The following is a 15,352-nucleotide window of genomic DNA, read 5'->3' on the forward strand; positions in this document are numbered from 1 at the left end:
CATGAGTGTTTAAGTGTGATGATTCAGAAATAGTGAGATGAATCCATATACATTTTATTTAGTGCTAGAAAAATTGCCCATAGGCTTCTATGGTAACGATTACGTTTATACACGCTGAAGGACGAGACAGAACTATCTTCTTTGGCAATCCATAGGACGTTTGGTTGAAAGGTACCAAATATTACTGTAATATTTCATTTCCACAGATAGGACACATTAGGGAACAGGGCAGAATATCACACCTGTACAATGTCTCTCTCTGCAAAGCGTCCCCTAGATGATATCCTGACTTCATCTCCGTCCAGTTCAATCATCTCTGTGAGATTGAAGAAAATGACACAGTAAAACCATCATTTAGAGCTGAAACTGGATTTCACATGAAGTCTAATACATCCTTTAATGTAGCCGAAATGAAAAGAGTTCAGAGAGCAAATACAGACTGGTTTGAGAAAATATAAATGAGGTTTAATCTTCATATTAAATCTGTGTATTAGCATATCATGGGCAATGAATGACATTTATACTGTTCACTGTCTAAGACTTTTATAAATATCACAAATTTAACAATGAACATACAAAATAATGGCAGTGGAAAATGGTGAAAGTACATTTGGGAGCGTTATAAAGTAACCCAGTCCAACTCTTCACCGATGAACAGCAAGGAATTGATAAACCAAGGAAATTTCAAAGCTCCTCATGACGCTCCAGAAATCACCCGATTGGTCTCATGTGCAGATGGATAAAACATGTTTTTTCTTTTGATCCGGGTCTGCTGGGTTTCTGGACTGTTATGATATCCCATCCCCCAAACACCACACAGAAACCCATCTTACGTACCATCAAACTCAGCCGGCCCGACTCCGACGATTATAATTGACATGGGAAGACTAGAGGCCTTAAACAGAAAGAAACAATTCACTCATTAAAACAAACCCTCAAGAATACAATACTCGACACATGACAAAAATTTTGCTTTTTGCCCTTATTGACCTTCTCAGTTGCAAACATCCAAATCAAAATGATTCACTGCTGACATTTTGCTTAATCTTTTGATTCATATGGAGCTGGTGTTATGGTTGTGGACAGAACACAAGCGCAGGCAGACATGTGTCGAACAACAAGACTTTATTTCAAAACAAAGACCCTCGATGGGGAAAACATGAACACAAACAAGACTGAAAACTAAAACTTCCCACAAGGGGGACAAAACAAACAAGGTCTTAAGAATAACAAACTATAAGTCCACAAACTTGAGTCCAGGGAACAGGAACACGGGTAATCCAGACAGACTAGGAAGGGTAAATGTGCAAAGTGTGCAAAATGAACCGACAAGAGACAGAGGGAAACTGGGGCTTGATAAAGGGAAACACTAACAAGGACTGATGACACAGGGAGAGTGGCGGCAGGTGACATGGATGAAACACTAAGGGAAAGCTAACAGGAGGATTGTACGAGGCAGGTGAGGGGACTGAAACACTAAGGGAAAGATGGACCAGGGCTGGAGACAAGACTAACACTAATGGACCGCTAACCGGGGAAACAAGAGGGCGGGACTAAAGGTTGTGACACCGGAGAGAGAGCATGGCTTCTCAAACCAAAACAATGCTCTTTCTCCACACAAAACACATGGGACTGACATGATCCTGCCACAGGACTCGAGAACCAAGACAAGGAGAGGCAGGATCATGACAGCTGGTTATTCAGGAAACAATCTTTATTCAAATGTAGTGGTTTGCTTGGCTGTGCCAGACGTTCTACATTTCACAGGAACCCATTAAATAAAATGGAACATTTGTTAAGATTGATCCTTAGCAAGTACATTATTTTTCACAAAAGTAATTGTACGCTGCATGTAAAAACAGGAATTTTACTGTTTTATTTTTGAAATACAAATGGAATTTACAATAACAGGAAGAAACATGCCATTTCACTTGTATTTTTTCTGGCATCCCAGCTGCTGGAACATTACTATTTTGTCAGTGTATGTAATAAAAAAATATTAAAGTGTTTACCATGGACCACAAAACCAGTCTTAAGTAGCACAGGAATATTTGCGGCAAAGCCAACAAACCGTTGTATGGGTCAAAATGCCCAAAATCAGAAAAGATTATTTTCCATGAGTATATTTGGTAAATATCCTGCCGTAAATATATCAAAACTTGTGAGTTTTGTGAGCGGATGCAGCAAATTCGCCTACAAACATGGCTCGCTGCTGCCGGGCTCTTTGGGAATGACCCACTCAAGTTTGGTGTGTATTTAAACCTTAGGATTTCAGCTTCATCTACTCTCCACAATGTCATTACTGCGGCCAATAGAGAGCGTTACAACAAACCTGTTTCTTAGCAACGGCCTGCTACAGCCCCTCGATGGACAACTCTAAAGGCCATTTTCTCAATATTTAAATGTTTTTGCACCCTCAGACTCCAGAGATTTCAATGCATGTATCTACAAATATTGTCCAATCCTAACAAACCACACATCAATGAAAAGCTTATTATTTCTCAGCTTTCAGATGATGTGAAAATCTCAGTTTTAAAAAATGTACTCTCATGACCCTTCTCAGCCTGCGCGGTTTCATTGAAATAAATGAAACTTCTTTTAATTGATACACAGCAAATTATTTAATTCAATAGTTCAACCCTGTCACAAAAGTAACTGTACGCTGTAAAAAAAAATTAATTCATATTATAAAAATCTTAAGTTTGCTAATAATTACAAACAAACACAATTGGTTTGTAGATGAGCTAGTAGCATCCCAGTTGAGCAATAGTTTATTTAAATATATCAAAATAAAAGCCTATTTACACCAAGGACAAGTATTATGAGATAAAGATTTAAAATTGTTCTAAATTTAAGATTATTAAAGGGTCAGTTCTGGTGCTTGATTCTGAGTTCATAGCCGTTATAAAATACCCCGATTTATAATGGCTGACCGCATTACACAGCCTAAATATCCTTTTATTCACTTTATTTTATGAAACTTTGGCATGCATATGGAATAACCGTTTTATAAAAGCAATAAGTCCCGTGAAGCAGTTGGTTACAGTGCATTTTAGAACATCTAGGTTGTTTTTAGAAACGACTGGGGCTTATTCCTGTAGTCCACATCATGACTTTAACAATAATAATATAGAGGACTAACATCACTGGAATCACTTTAGTATGTTTTTTCCAGCTGATAAACAAAAAAAAAATTGACAGCCAACAGCCAAAATCCATTCCAATCGATGTTGTACATTAAAATGTAAAAGTGTAGCGTGTGAGCTTAAAAGAAACATAATATTATGGTTAGCTGGTGTAGAGTGGACACTAACACAGATATTAATGAAGGGCCCTTAACTGATCTGCAACCCTATCTTGGTATTTTTAGGGTTCGAGGCCATAGGCCTAGAAACCTATTGTATATGTCTGTTTTACTCTTCTTCTTCTTTGTTATTATTCTTCTTCCCTAAAACTGAATGGGCAGCCTAAACCGTAAGGCCGACAGAGCTGAGATTCGGTCAGATGGTAGTAGTCTTGCTCGCTACTCAGATACTCACCGTTGCTAGGGGGCGCCAAAATGTCTGAACCGGAAGTGGCATATTTGACTAAAATGGCAATAACTCGTGAACCGTTTGAGAAATCTTCACGGGGATTGGACCATATCTGTAGACTCTCATTTCAGGGTCACTGTAAAAAAGAATTGGCGCAATAATATACATGAATTCGAAAAGGCCTATAACTACCCAACCGTTTGCCCGATCAACTTATTATTTGGTATGGTGTGTCTTTGTGTCATGCTTCGTGAATGTATAAAAGGACAGTGGCGTATCTAAAGAAACATGGCGGTCATCGGCCAATGAAGTTTGAGCACTCATTAGACCGGGTTAACGGAGGCCGATCGAAACGACACTCGCTGGGCTTGTTCGACTCATGGTCCTGAAGGTCTGTAAGAAATATGAACTCATTCGGCCACCGGGGGGCGAAATAATGTTTTTGGAGTGCATAAACAATTGTATATCACATGATTTTTGACATATACTCAAACTATTGTCATCATATGATAGCTCTTCTCATTCTTTGCCTCTGGAAACACTTCTGTCGATTAAACGGTTTGTGAGTTATTGCTGACGATGTCAAAAACCTACTTGCGCAACTAGTCCTTGGTTTTTCGACCAATCGGATCCAAACCAATGCAGATGACTTCTGTGGAGTGTGAATGTAAATAATTATAAAAAAAAAGTTAAAATTTCCTTTCATGGTCGCTTAGGGGCGTAAACATTTTAAATAGGCGGAGCCTATTACATTAAAATGCCCATAACTCGAGCACTATTAGAGATATCATCATGGGGCTTGGAACATATGTGTAGACCATCACTCCGAGATGACTTACAAAATACCGTGGCGTTTAGACACTAGGTGGCGCTATAAAAGTAAAAATGGCAAAATTTACACATCTTTTGTTGCCTTAACAATTGTGTATCACGTGACATTTGACATTTACACAAACTATCGATATCATATGAAAGCTCTCAAAATTCCAAACAAATTTGGCTCTTGAACCATTGATGTAGATCAATCAGTTTGTGAGTTATCTGTGATGATGTTAAGAACCTACTTTTGCGAACTTGTCCTAGGTTTTTCAAGCGATTTCAAAATTTCCACCACCGTACAATTCTCTGGACTCTCTAGATCAATAACTATCAAAAACATGTTTAACTTTTTCATTTGCGTGACCATTACAGGGTCCTTTATTATATTCAAGTGAATGGTGTACCTGAAAGCTCGCTACTCCTTAATAAATAATCCAATTGACTTGCCATTAAGTACAATCATACATCTTATTACACTAAACAAGCTTGTTAAATATGATGGTGATCGGACAAGGGATACGTTTCCTGTCTCACAAGAACACAGTGTTAGACATATAAAGCACTATACATTAAACATGGCTCCATATTTACACGTCTATAAATATAGAATATGTCTGGCTGGTTGTAAGATGCTGTTTTGCTAAACATAACACGCACCTTTATTATGTACACCAGTTTAATTGCATGTAAACCCAAATTGTTACTCAGCCAGTCACATGGCAGCAACTCAATGCATTAAAGCATTTAGACGGGATCATTTCTTAAATGGATGTGACCAAATGAACCTGAAAAGATGATTCCCCTCAAGTGTACTATATGTGCATATGTGTGTAATCATGCGTAGTGTCTATGAACCGTTGCTGACCGTATCTATGATTTTTCAGACGTTGGGAGTATCGTCCACTTGGGTGTTTTAGTATGAGAGTCCTCGGCCTACTTGTGAAAGTGAAAGTGAAAGTGAAGTGAAAGTGAAAGTGACCTATTTGTCAGTTATGGAGAACCATACCTGAAATTTGCCCTCTGCATTTAACCCATCCAGAGAGTAGTGAACACACGCACAGCAAGTGGTGAACACACGTACACCCGGAGCAGTGGGCAGCTATCACTGCAGCGCCCGGGGAGCAAGTAGGGGTAAGGTGCCTTGCTCAAGGGCACCTCAGTCGTTACCTGCCGGCCCTGAGGATCGAACTGGCAACCTTCTGGTCACGAGTCCGACTCTCTAACCATTAGGCCACGACTGCCCTGATGAAGGCAAAGATGCTTTAGATGCCTTAAAGTGCTCGAACCCGCTAAATGCTGCTTGCAGCTTTAATTCTATGCATTTTTATTATCAAGATGTGAATGGTTTATAAATATAGAATATGGAAAATCTCCAAATAAATAAAAAAAATGTACGATTGGGTTTTCTGACACATTTCCATCACTTAACAGAATTGTCCAAATGTACTATCGTGAGTCATGCGCCATGATTCTTCTTTAAGAGCAAAACTTTTTCTGACCACATCTACATCACAAGGGCTAACTTCTCTCTCCCCCATTCTGGAAAAAGTGCCACGTGGGGGGGGGCTGCCCTGATGCTGTAATGATGAAATATGATGCAGATTCATGAGGTTCAGGTAACGCGCCTCGCTCGAGGGTGAAACAGCACTCGCTCTGACATCTGCACATTATAAACGACTCCTGTCAGGCGTTCAAGAAACTCTCCCCATCACCGCCTGTACAACCTAGTTTACTTAATCTCATTTCAGTGTCTCGCTTGACGTGTTTTTCGGCGAATGACAAATAGATTCAATTTAGGTCTTTTTTCGTCTAATTCTGGATTATTCACGCTGTAATGGCATACCCCAACTAGTTTTGCGAGTGGGCGAGATACAATTCTTCTCTTCTGTGGAGTGCGCGAGGGCCTCATTTTTCCACGAAAGTCCTCTCTTCTAGTGTAAAGAACAATAACCGGTTAAGCCTGTTGTTTACAAAGTAATCGAGCTGGATTTGTTGTATGAATGATCATAAACGTCACCGCTTTCAAAGTTTGCTTTTGCTCTGTATTTCAGGACTTACGTTTACGATGGACTCTTTGGTCTGAGCCATGTCAGAGATGACCCCGTCAGAGATGATGAGAAGAATGAAGTATTCTGATCCGTCTTTCACCAACGACGCATATCTGCACAGGAAGCAAACTGATATATTACTGCATATCCCGAAAGCAACATTATTGCAAGCACTCGGTTGTGTAAACTGCAAATGTTTTAATATAGTGCATCGTCTTACCTCGCTACGTGATTAATGACAGGTGAGAAGTATGTCGGTCCGTACAGGCGAACGGACTTCAGACTCTGATAATATGCTTCAAGAACTCCATCTATACCGCTGCAGTATGGATTATCAGGATTCCCGTTCTGCATGGAAACATTGTAAATTAATATATGCATAGAAACTACTGTATATCGGCAAAAGTATGTGGACACGCAAAGACCACATCTGCTTATATGTGCTTATTTTGCATTCTTTATTTCGTTTACTGTGAGCAGTCTTTGAGATGAATGGGTCAACATCGACAACAATAAATCAATAAAAAGGTTTGGGATAAGCACACATGCACGTATACCAGAAGGTTCCTGCAGTCTGTACGAGGCATTTAAACAGCTTTTCGCTCAACTTTAATGCTCTACTGAGTACATATGGAGTCTTCGGCATTCAGCCCTGAGGTGTGTGTGTGTGTGTGGGCAGCTGAAGCCTCCGGCAATGCATCTGTTTCAACCAATAAGAAGGATCTGTGTCCTACTGTAAATGGGATTATGGGATGGATTTTATGTGGCAGCTTTGTGGTCGCTGAATAGAACAACATAAAAAACCTCCTATTAAGTAAGAAACGCGAGACAGTTGTGGGTAATATCAATGTGCTAGTTTCTGCCAATCTTTATTGTTTATGAAATTTCCAATTTCTCCCCCATATCTATCAGTTCAGGGGTGTACACATTTTAAAATATACCAAAAAACAGATTGCCCAATCTTGTCTGCACATGCCACACTGGGCCACAATGTCCAATACATTGTTATTTCTTTAATGACATGGAGAACAAAATCTAATCGAAACGTGATTAATGGCCATGATATAAACAAAAGGCTTTTGGCCTTCAGAGGTGAATTCACCAAGGATGAATTGCAGCCGCTGTCTGTGTCATTTATATGCGTGCACACTGTCTATATTTTAACCCTCTGTTCAATAAAGGGATGCAAATCGAGAAACATTGCACACACACCCAAATCATCTCTACTGAACGCAATTTGCTCAGCAAGATAGCCCATTATCCAGGGCAGTTTTGAGTGCTAGCTTGTGGAGAATGCAGTAGACTACTGTGATCTTGCATAGTTAATTGAGACTCTACAGCATCACTCCAGCGCTGCGATCCAATCACCTGAATCAGTTGATTTGTAAATGGAATGTAGGGTTTTGCACTAAAACACCAGATGCTAAAGAGAAACAATTGCTTTGTGAATTCACCTTTGAGTGAGTTTAAAGTCCCAGTGAAATGAAAAATCCACATTTCTTCAGGAAATCTTTTAGCGTTTATTGTAGACAAGTAGCCTGCGAGTCATTCTCTTTTTAAAACTCATGTGCCCTCATAATCTTCTGTTAAAATCTTGTGACTATCCATCTTAAATGATGTAAGTTAGACGGCTTGGGCGGAGCATCCATTAACTCCTCCACTACCAGTTCCATTTCAAAATGCAATGGCTGTTTATAAACATCCAATCAAATAGCAGTGAAAAAACAAGCCACGCCCACTACCTTTTGCTCATTTAAAATAATATTATGTCTCAGAAAGCGTAAAAATACGAATGGAAAACCAATCACAACTTCAGGGACTAAAAAAAAATCAACTCTATTAGGAAAAAACTTCATGCTGTGTGGACACCGCTAGCAAATCTGTCGCATTGTGTCAAACCATCTCTCGCCATGAGGTCGTTACAAGCTTTGCTTGCTAAAGTAACAGTTATAAACAAACAATGCAGTAACAGACGGATGACGTAAGCTCCGCTGCTTTGCTCCTATTGGTAATTGCTCCGAAAGTCGCTCATCATTTGCATAAAGTTGAATTATTCTTAGCTTTGTCATGTCGCTAGACACACCCACTTTCTGTTGCCAGCAGTCACTGTTGCTAGTAGCTAAACTACCATTTAGATCATGAATGAGATTGAGTCGCTATGTCACAGGTGGTGTGAGGTAAACCTTTAACCCATTTAAAGAGGAAAGCCCTTTAATAAATACAAAATAAAAAAAAGCATTTAAAGCGAAAACATAACTTCCTGGAACTATCTGAAGGCTCCATGAATCACGTTACGCTGGCAGAACTCTCTCTCTCAATGGCTCTGTGGCCTTAGACAATGGCATTAATATCCACGCAGCTAGCGCATGTATTTAGTAGACGCACGTGACTTAATATCCCTGCAGCTCGCGTTTGTATAGAGAAGACGCACATTACTTCTTTAATTGCGTGCACTGCCTGATGTCATCGTCCATCGTGACGTTTCACTGTAGACATCAACTGATGCCAAATCGGTAGACATTGCCCAACCCTAATTCATAAGTTTTAATATGGTTTGCTTTCGTGCCAAGGATGTAAGCTTTAAGGGTGGGCTAAGGGGAGGGACTTCATTATTGCTTTTTTCCTAATAATCGTATGTTTTTGTACGATTCATGTGTGAATTCATGCGAATTTGCCACCTCTGTCATGTTTAGGAAGCGCACGACACCAGAGTAAGAGTTGTTTAAATAACTCCACAAACATTAATCCACAGGAGAGAAGACAATGGAACATAAACCGGACACTGAACAAAGAATAACACAGGTCTTAAATACAGGGGAGAAAGTAATCAGGGAGAACAGAAACAGGTGTGAACTCATTAATAGTAAGGAAACTTATGAATGAACATGGGCAAACTAGAACACAGAACAAAACCATGACAGTTCGACCCCACTGTGGAGTCGCCGGACGGAGGAGCCATGGAGGAGGAAGGGCTGACACCAGTGGGCCGACTGATGGAGATGGAGCTGTTGGAGGAGGAGCACAGGGTGAAGACGAGCACACAGAGAGCCGAAGGGCCAATGCAGAACCGGCAGCTCAGGAGACGGAGGTGGGATCCGGAAGACCGGGGCAGAGCCAGAACGACGAATTAAGGTGGAGCTGGAGGGAAGGAGGAGCCTGACAGAGCCATGGGATAGACTGACGAGACATAGCCGGAGGATTGGAGTTCTGAGGCAGCAGATGGTCAACGACTGACCAAGGTGGAACCGAAGGGACGAGTGAGCTTGGTGGCTGGTCTCTGCTTCGGGATAGGGGAGATGTGCTCAGTGGGACCGTCGGAGAAAAAAAGCGGCAAAACTCTCCTGGGATCTTTCCAATGGAAGGCATGCCTTTGACCGCTTGCTCAGGCTGGTGTAGTATCAAACGGTCAACGAAGTAAGTTTGGTACGCCAGATGTAAAAAGTCCTCCCTATGGCTTACCAGCAGACGGTCACCCTGCTCCAGGCAGAGGAGTTGGACGGCAGGCAGATCCATAGGAGAGAGGGAAAAAACCAAAAGAAAAGCGTAGCTAAATAATCTTCTTTAGGTCTGATATTCTGTCACGTGTAGTTCCAAAAGAGTTGTTTTAATAATTCCACAAACGTAAATCCACAGGAGAGTAAACACGGGAATATAAATCACACATAATCCAAACAATACCGGACACTGAGTAACACAGGTCTTACATACAGGGGAGAACAGAAACAGGTGTGAACTCATTCATAACTACGGAAACTAATGAATGAACACGGGCAAACTAGAACACAGAACAAAACATAACAAAACCCTAACAAATCTCATAAAATAGAGAGCAGAAACTACCCAACAAATGGAGAACGGATGGTACTTTATAGAACATAACACTGTAAATTAGGTTTGTTAAAGGAAATTTTTATCCGCTTCCGCCAAACATATTACGCTGCAAGCCATATCTTTTGCCTCTTTATCGCCATCTCTGTTTAAACCATTAAATTTACTTGCACAGTTAACTTTTTTTGATTGTCGAAATGACATTACCTGTGAAATCACACCAGCTCAATTTATGACAAAGCATACATTTGTACATCAGGGTGTTTATGTACTTCCGCAAAAACATATTTTTGTTTATTTTTAAACCAAACATTATGGATTGCAGCTTTCTAGGCTGAAACTGTCTTAGGATAGAATAAATTGCCCAAGACAAACTGTTTAAATATAAACTACACACAATCCTCACCAGGGGGAATTCATGAGACACTCGACCGTCTGGAGGCAGTTTTGCACCAAACCCCAGTGCAGGGAACATCTTATCACTGTCGTAGTCCTGAATAATCTCCCCAACGGCTCTCAGGGCCAGCGCGTATGCATTCAGATGATAGGGGCTCATGTAATGAAGAGAGGTAGGCTGGGATGGGTTACCTGCCATACATAAAGCACGGTGTTATTAATTGTGTTTATATTAACACAGCAGAATGTATCAATATAACATCATCCTTGCAATAAAAATGTTATTAACATATAAATAAGCTGTGACTTTATACACACTCCCGATAGATTTATAACATATTTCGGTCAAGGCAAACTCACCGTTTGAAGCTGTAAAATCAATTGCCACCGTAAAATTGATTTGAGTGCTGAAAGTGAAGAGAGCGAAAACAGTAACGTGAGCACATATGTGACACCTTTTATGAGAATAAAACCTATGATGCATAATAAAGCTCTCCTGTGAAATCTCCAGTGAGCTGACTTTGTAAAAGCGTCTCTCAGCTCAATTTAAACTGTGGGCAGAAATGAAGGGAGTTATTCCCCTGCGTTTATTCAATATACTCTCTGCAGTTTTCTGCTTTTGCTGTCTCGTGGACAGAACACACATTAACAGAGCATCGCTACAACGTTCTGCTGTTGTCTCTATGCAGAACCTTCCAATTACTCCTTCGATATTTCCAGTGTTTGCTCAACTGTTGGAAGACCAGGTCATGTGCCTGGGGGTCTCTGCATCGCTCAGAATAGAGATGCTATTTATAGCTCAGTTTATTACTGCATCAAAATGCAGCGAAGCTCCCTGTAAACGTGTGTGTATGTGTGGAGAGATGAGGCAGGGGAAAAGAGAAGAAATTATTAATGGTTGGTAAGGCACAATGATGCAAAAACATGATAGATGAGACTGCAGCACTGAAAGGAGAGTACTGTAATATTAACAGTCACTCAGGATTTCTACAGCAAATGGTGCAATGAAAGACGTGCTATTTTAGCATGAAACGAATACCTGGATGACCTACTGCCAAAATGTGCAACCATAAAAGACATTATCCAACAATGAAAGGTGATCGACTTTGACTGTGAAAGAAGATATTTTGAGAAATGTCTAACTGTGTTCAGACCAAGCGCGACTTTTTCCAGCGAACTAATAAAAAACGTTATCAGCACGCGAATTCCTTGGGTATTAAACTTGCAATGCAATGATCTATTGAGCTACAGAAACATTATTTTTCATTAAAACCTTTTTACAGTGCACCATTTTGTTATAAAACATGCATAATGTACAATAAGCACTGTTGTATTTAAAACCCAGTTTACCAACTATTTAAAAAGACATTAAATCACACTACAGCTAACTTTTTCATTGACTCTCATTAGTGACGTGAAAGTGCACACGAAGGCAAAACCTCACCCTCCTTTGATGTAGTCCAAGAACGTGACCTCGACATCAATGAAGCAGGAAAGCAGGGTGACCTGTTGAGATGAATGCTTGGTAACACTTCCTATGTACAGTCCTAAACGGCACCATCACACTTTCGATAAGCAATGCATACTTAAGTCATAAATGTCATATCAATATTCATGACTCTGGTGATGATGTAACTCACTAGAGTCACAGTACCGGCGCAGACTAGCGATGAGCTACATCAGCATTTATGAATATTTATATGCACAGCTTATGAAGGCATTGTGCATTGCTTATGAAGATATAATGACCTTCAATAAGAAGTCTTACCAATATGGATGTTTGTTTGTTAGAACGCACACGGCGTGGATGGCTTTTGTCTGTTCTTTGAGCTCGCGTTCTGAATTGAACTTTCAATATAATTATAAATGCACTCACGGTTCCTGAGTTGAGATATTTCTTCTTCTTTTTCTTCTTCTTGGGGTTGAGCACCTGCAGAAATGCAGCCGGGTGTAATACGGTGGGTTAGCAAAAGATGTTGGGCAGGTTTTATCAGAGCTCTAAAGTATTTTGATCTCCGAGGACGGAGCGAGTGCTTGCTTCGGTAAAAAATGTATTCCAGCAAAGGGCTCATGTAAAAAAATTCCCAGTAAATTACCCAACACATCATCCCAAAGAGCAATCCAACAATAAGTAAAGTCACAGTTTCCATGGCAGCTAAAAACCCTTCCACTTCCATTAAGGAACTAGTAAATTGACCAAACACCGACAGCTGTTAAGTGAAGAACTACCTGTTTGTCCAACGAATGGAAGACAGCAAAAAGCTTTTAAAGTTTGGCAAAAGAACACATTTTTCATGAGGCAGAGGCCCGGTAAGATTGTGTGAATTCATCATCTCTGGGAAGGAAATGATGGATGTCATCTTGCGCTGAAGGACTAAATTGTCACAGGCCTTTGGTGGGAATGAACATTTCAAGACGTTTGGCAGACGTGGCAGGATGGGGCTCTTGATAGGTGTTCTTATCTCTTACATGATAGATCAATACTCCAGTGATGTGGAGCTCATAAAAAATACAGAAAAGCCCTAAAAACGTCTAGATCTGTCTACCTTTCATCACTAATAGAAGAAAACCAGCATAACCCTAGGTTTTTATTTGATACAGTGGCTAAATTAACCAAAAATAAATCGTCAGCGACTTCTGATTCTGTCTACCAGCATAGCAGTGATGAATTTATGAACTATTTCACAAATAAAATCCAAGATATTAGAGAAAAAATTATAACTATGCAACCAGAAGTGAAACCCGCTGAACAAACGACTAACTACAGCGCCCCTAAGGAGAAATTGCGATTATTTTCTACTATAGATCACAATGAACTCTCTAAAGTCATTAGATCGTCTAAATCTAACCTAACCCCTTGTCAAAAAAAAACATCTGGACCCTGGAGAACTAGTTAACTACAGACCTATTTCGAATCTACCTTTCTTATCTAAAGTTCTGGAGAAAGTAGTCTCTACTCAAATATGTTCCTTCCTCTAAAGGAATGAGATTAATGAAGATTTCCAGTCTGGATTTAGAGCACATCACAGTACAGAGACTGCTCTGATCAGAGTTACAAATGATCTGCTTATGGCGTCCGACCGAGGTTGTATCTCCTCATTGGTGCTGCTAGATCTTAGTGCTGCATTCGACACCACAGGAGCATGACCACAGCATGCTCCTACATAAAGAAGACGACAAACTGATGAGATTTCACCGGGATCGTGAACGAAATGTCCTTTTCAGGGCAAAAAAAGGGAAATTGCTCTTGCATTGTTGTGGCAGTAAATAACTTTAGGACTTGAGAGGGCGATGGCATTAAATGTGTGAGCCATTAAACCCATAGTGTTCTCTTGCAGGTAGCATCTCAGATATTTCAGGCACAGGGTTATGTGTTTGAGCATGTGCATCTGAAAAATACATGAGGAAAAGGAAAGCGGCTCACCTCCCACACAGTGAAGTGAGAGTGGCCCTTAGACAGCTCCCTGTAGCTGGTGCTGAACTCCCCGATGTAGTCATGACTGAAAACATACGCACACTGAGTTGCATGCTAACGTCATACGTCTGATTTACAGAACAGGTTTTCTTTCTTACCCGCCGTCTCTGTCCCAGTCATACACCTCGATTTTTATTGCTCTGCGAAGGAGTAAAACAACATTCGATCCATTAAGGTATTTAGGCCTTTAGAAAAACAACAGGGTTGACAGCTTTGAAGTTCAGATATACATTGCTAGCCTCGTGCTCAAGGACATCAGTTATAAACAGAACATTTCGGCTGTGTATTGTTTACTCTGCGAACTCATGGTAACTGGGTTGACATTATTAATATCTGAAGACAAACTTCTGTCAGTCAAAGTCACTGTTTGCGCAAACATTTACAGGGGACATGAAATGCACTTGTTTGTAGAACGATTCAAATGCGTTTTTCACACTCTCATTGTCAAGTCGACCTGCTGTAGCATGAGTCTGACCATCCCAGACCTCGTATTGGACCAACCTGTCATAATCCCCATTGCACAGCGCTCTGACGGGGATCTTGAAGGCCTGCCACACAGGGTCCAGCGTGTTCTTCACCACCTCTGTTTTGTGGCAGATGGTAAATCTGACAAACAGGATCCAACAGAACACATGGAGAGTAGAAAGGAAAGATGTAAGATGTTGGTAGGAAGGGATCGTGAAAGAAAGTCACATATGGCCAAAATCATTTACTAGGGAGTTCAAATGCTTCAGTTATAAAGAGAAAAACTCAAATGAGCTTTAATGAAATACTATATAATACTGTAAATGTGTCCAGTCTGCATTTGAACTGTGCCCTGAATCGAAAGAAATATTCAAACTTACGTCCCGTCTTCGTTGGTACGGTAAAAGGCCAGGAAAGGGTCTGACTTCCCGAAGAAATCTTTCTTGTCCAGTTTGTTGCCACAAAACTGCATTAAAACGGACTCCTGATCAGCAAAATACAAACAGGTTAAATGAACATCAGCGTTGTGTCCTCTAGACACACCATCTGCATTGAGCATATGGTGCAACTTTCCATAAAAAAGCAAATAAGCACAAAGGGAAGAGAAGTTAAGAGAAAAGATGAAAAGATGTTCAAGTAAGATGATGTACCCTGCAATTTCCAAGTTCCTCTGCTTTCACGATAATGATCCCGCAGTTCTTGCCAGGAATACCTCTGAAGATAGAAGACAGAGGAGCACTGTGTTTCATGGCACGTAAGAAACAAAAGAAGCCTGACATCTTAAATCA

The 15,352-nt window shown here is 40.4% G+C and overlaps 1 protein-coding gene across 1 annotated transcript; it reads right to left on the minus strand.

The window, feature by feature from the left end:
- Positions 1-236: 236 nt before the first annotated feature.
- On the minus strand, positions 237-15,036 carry cpne8 (copine VIII; the record flags this gene model as incomplete). The annotated part of the gene is made up of 12 exons (XM_079449716.1): positions 237-316; positions 838-895; positions 6,411-6,513; positions 6,621-6,748; positions 10,635-10,816; positions 10,985-11,031; positions 12,069-12,130; positions 12,501-12,554; positions 14,049-14,124; positions 14,198-14,239; positions 14,601-14,705; positions 14,945-15,036. The coding sequence occupies 12 exons, from the start codon at positions 15,034-15,036 to the stop codon at positions 237-239; spliced, it is 1,029 nt and encodes a 342-aa protein (XP_079305842.1).
- Between the last annotated feature and the right edge of the window lie 316 nt (positions 15,037-15,352).

Source organism: Barbatula barbatula, assembly GCF_947034865.1.
Source record: "Barbatula barbatula genome assembly, chromosome: 25".
Taxonomy (NCBI): Eukaryota; Metazoa; Chordata; class Actinopteri; order Cypriniformes; family Nemacheilidae; genus Barbatula; species Barbatula barbatula.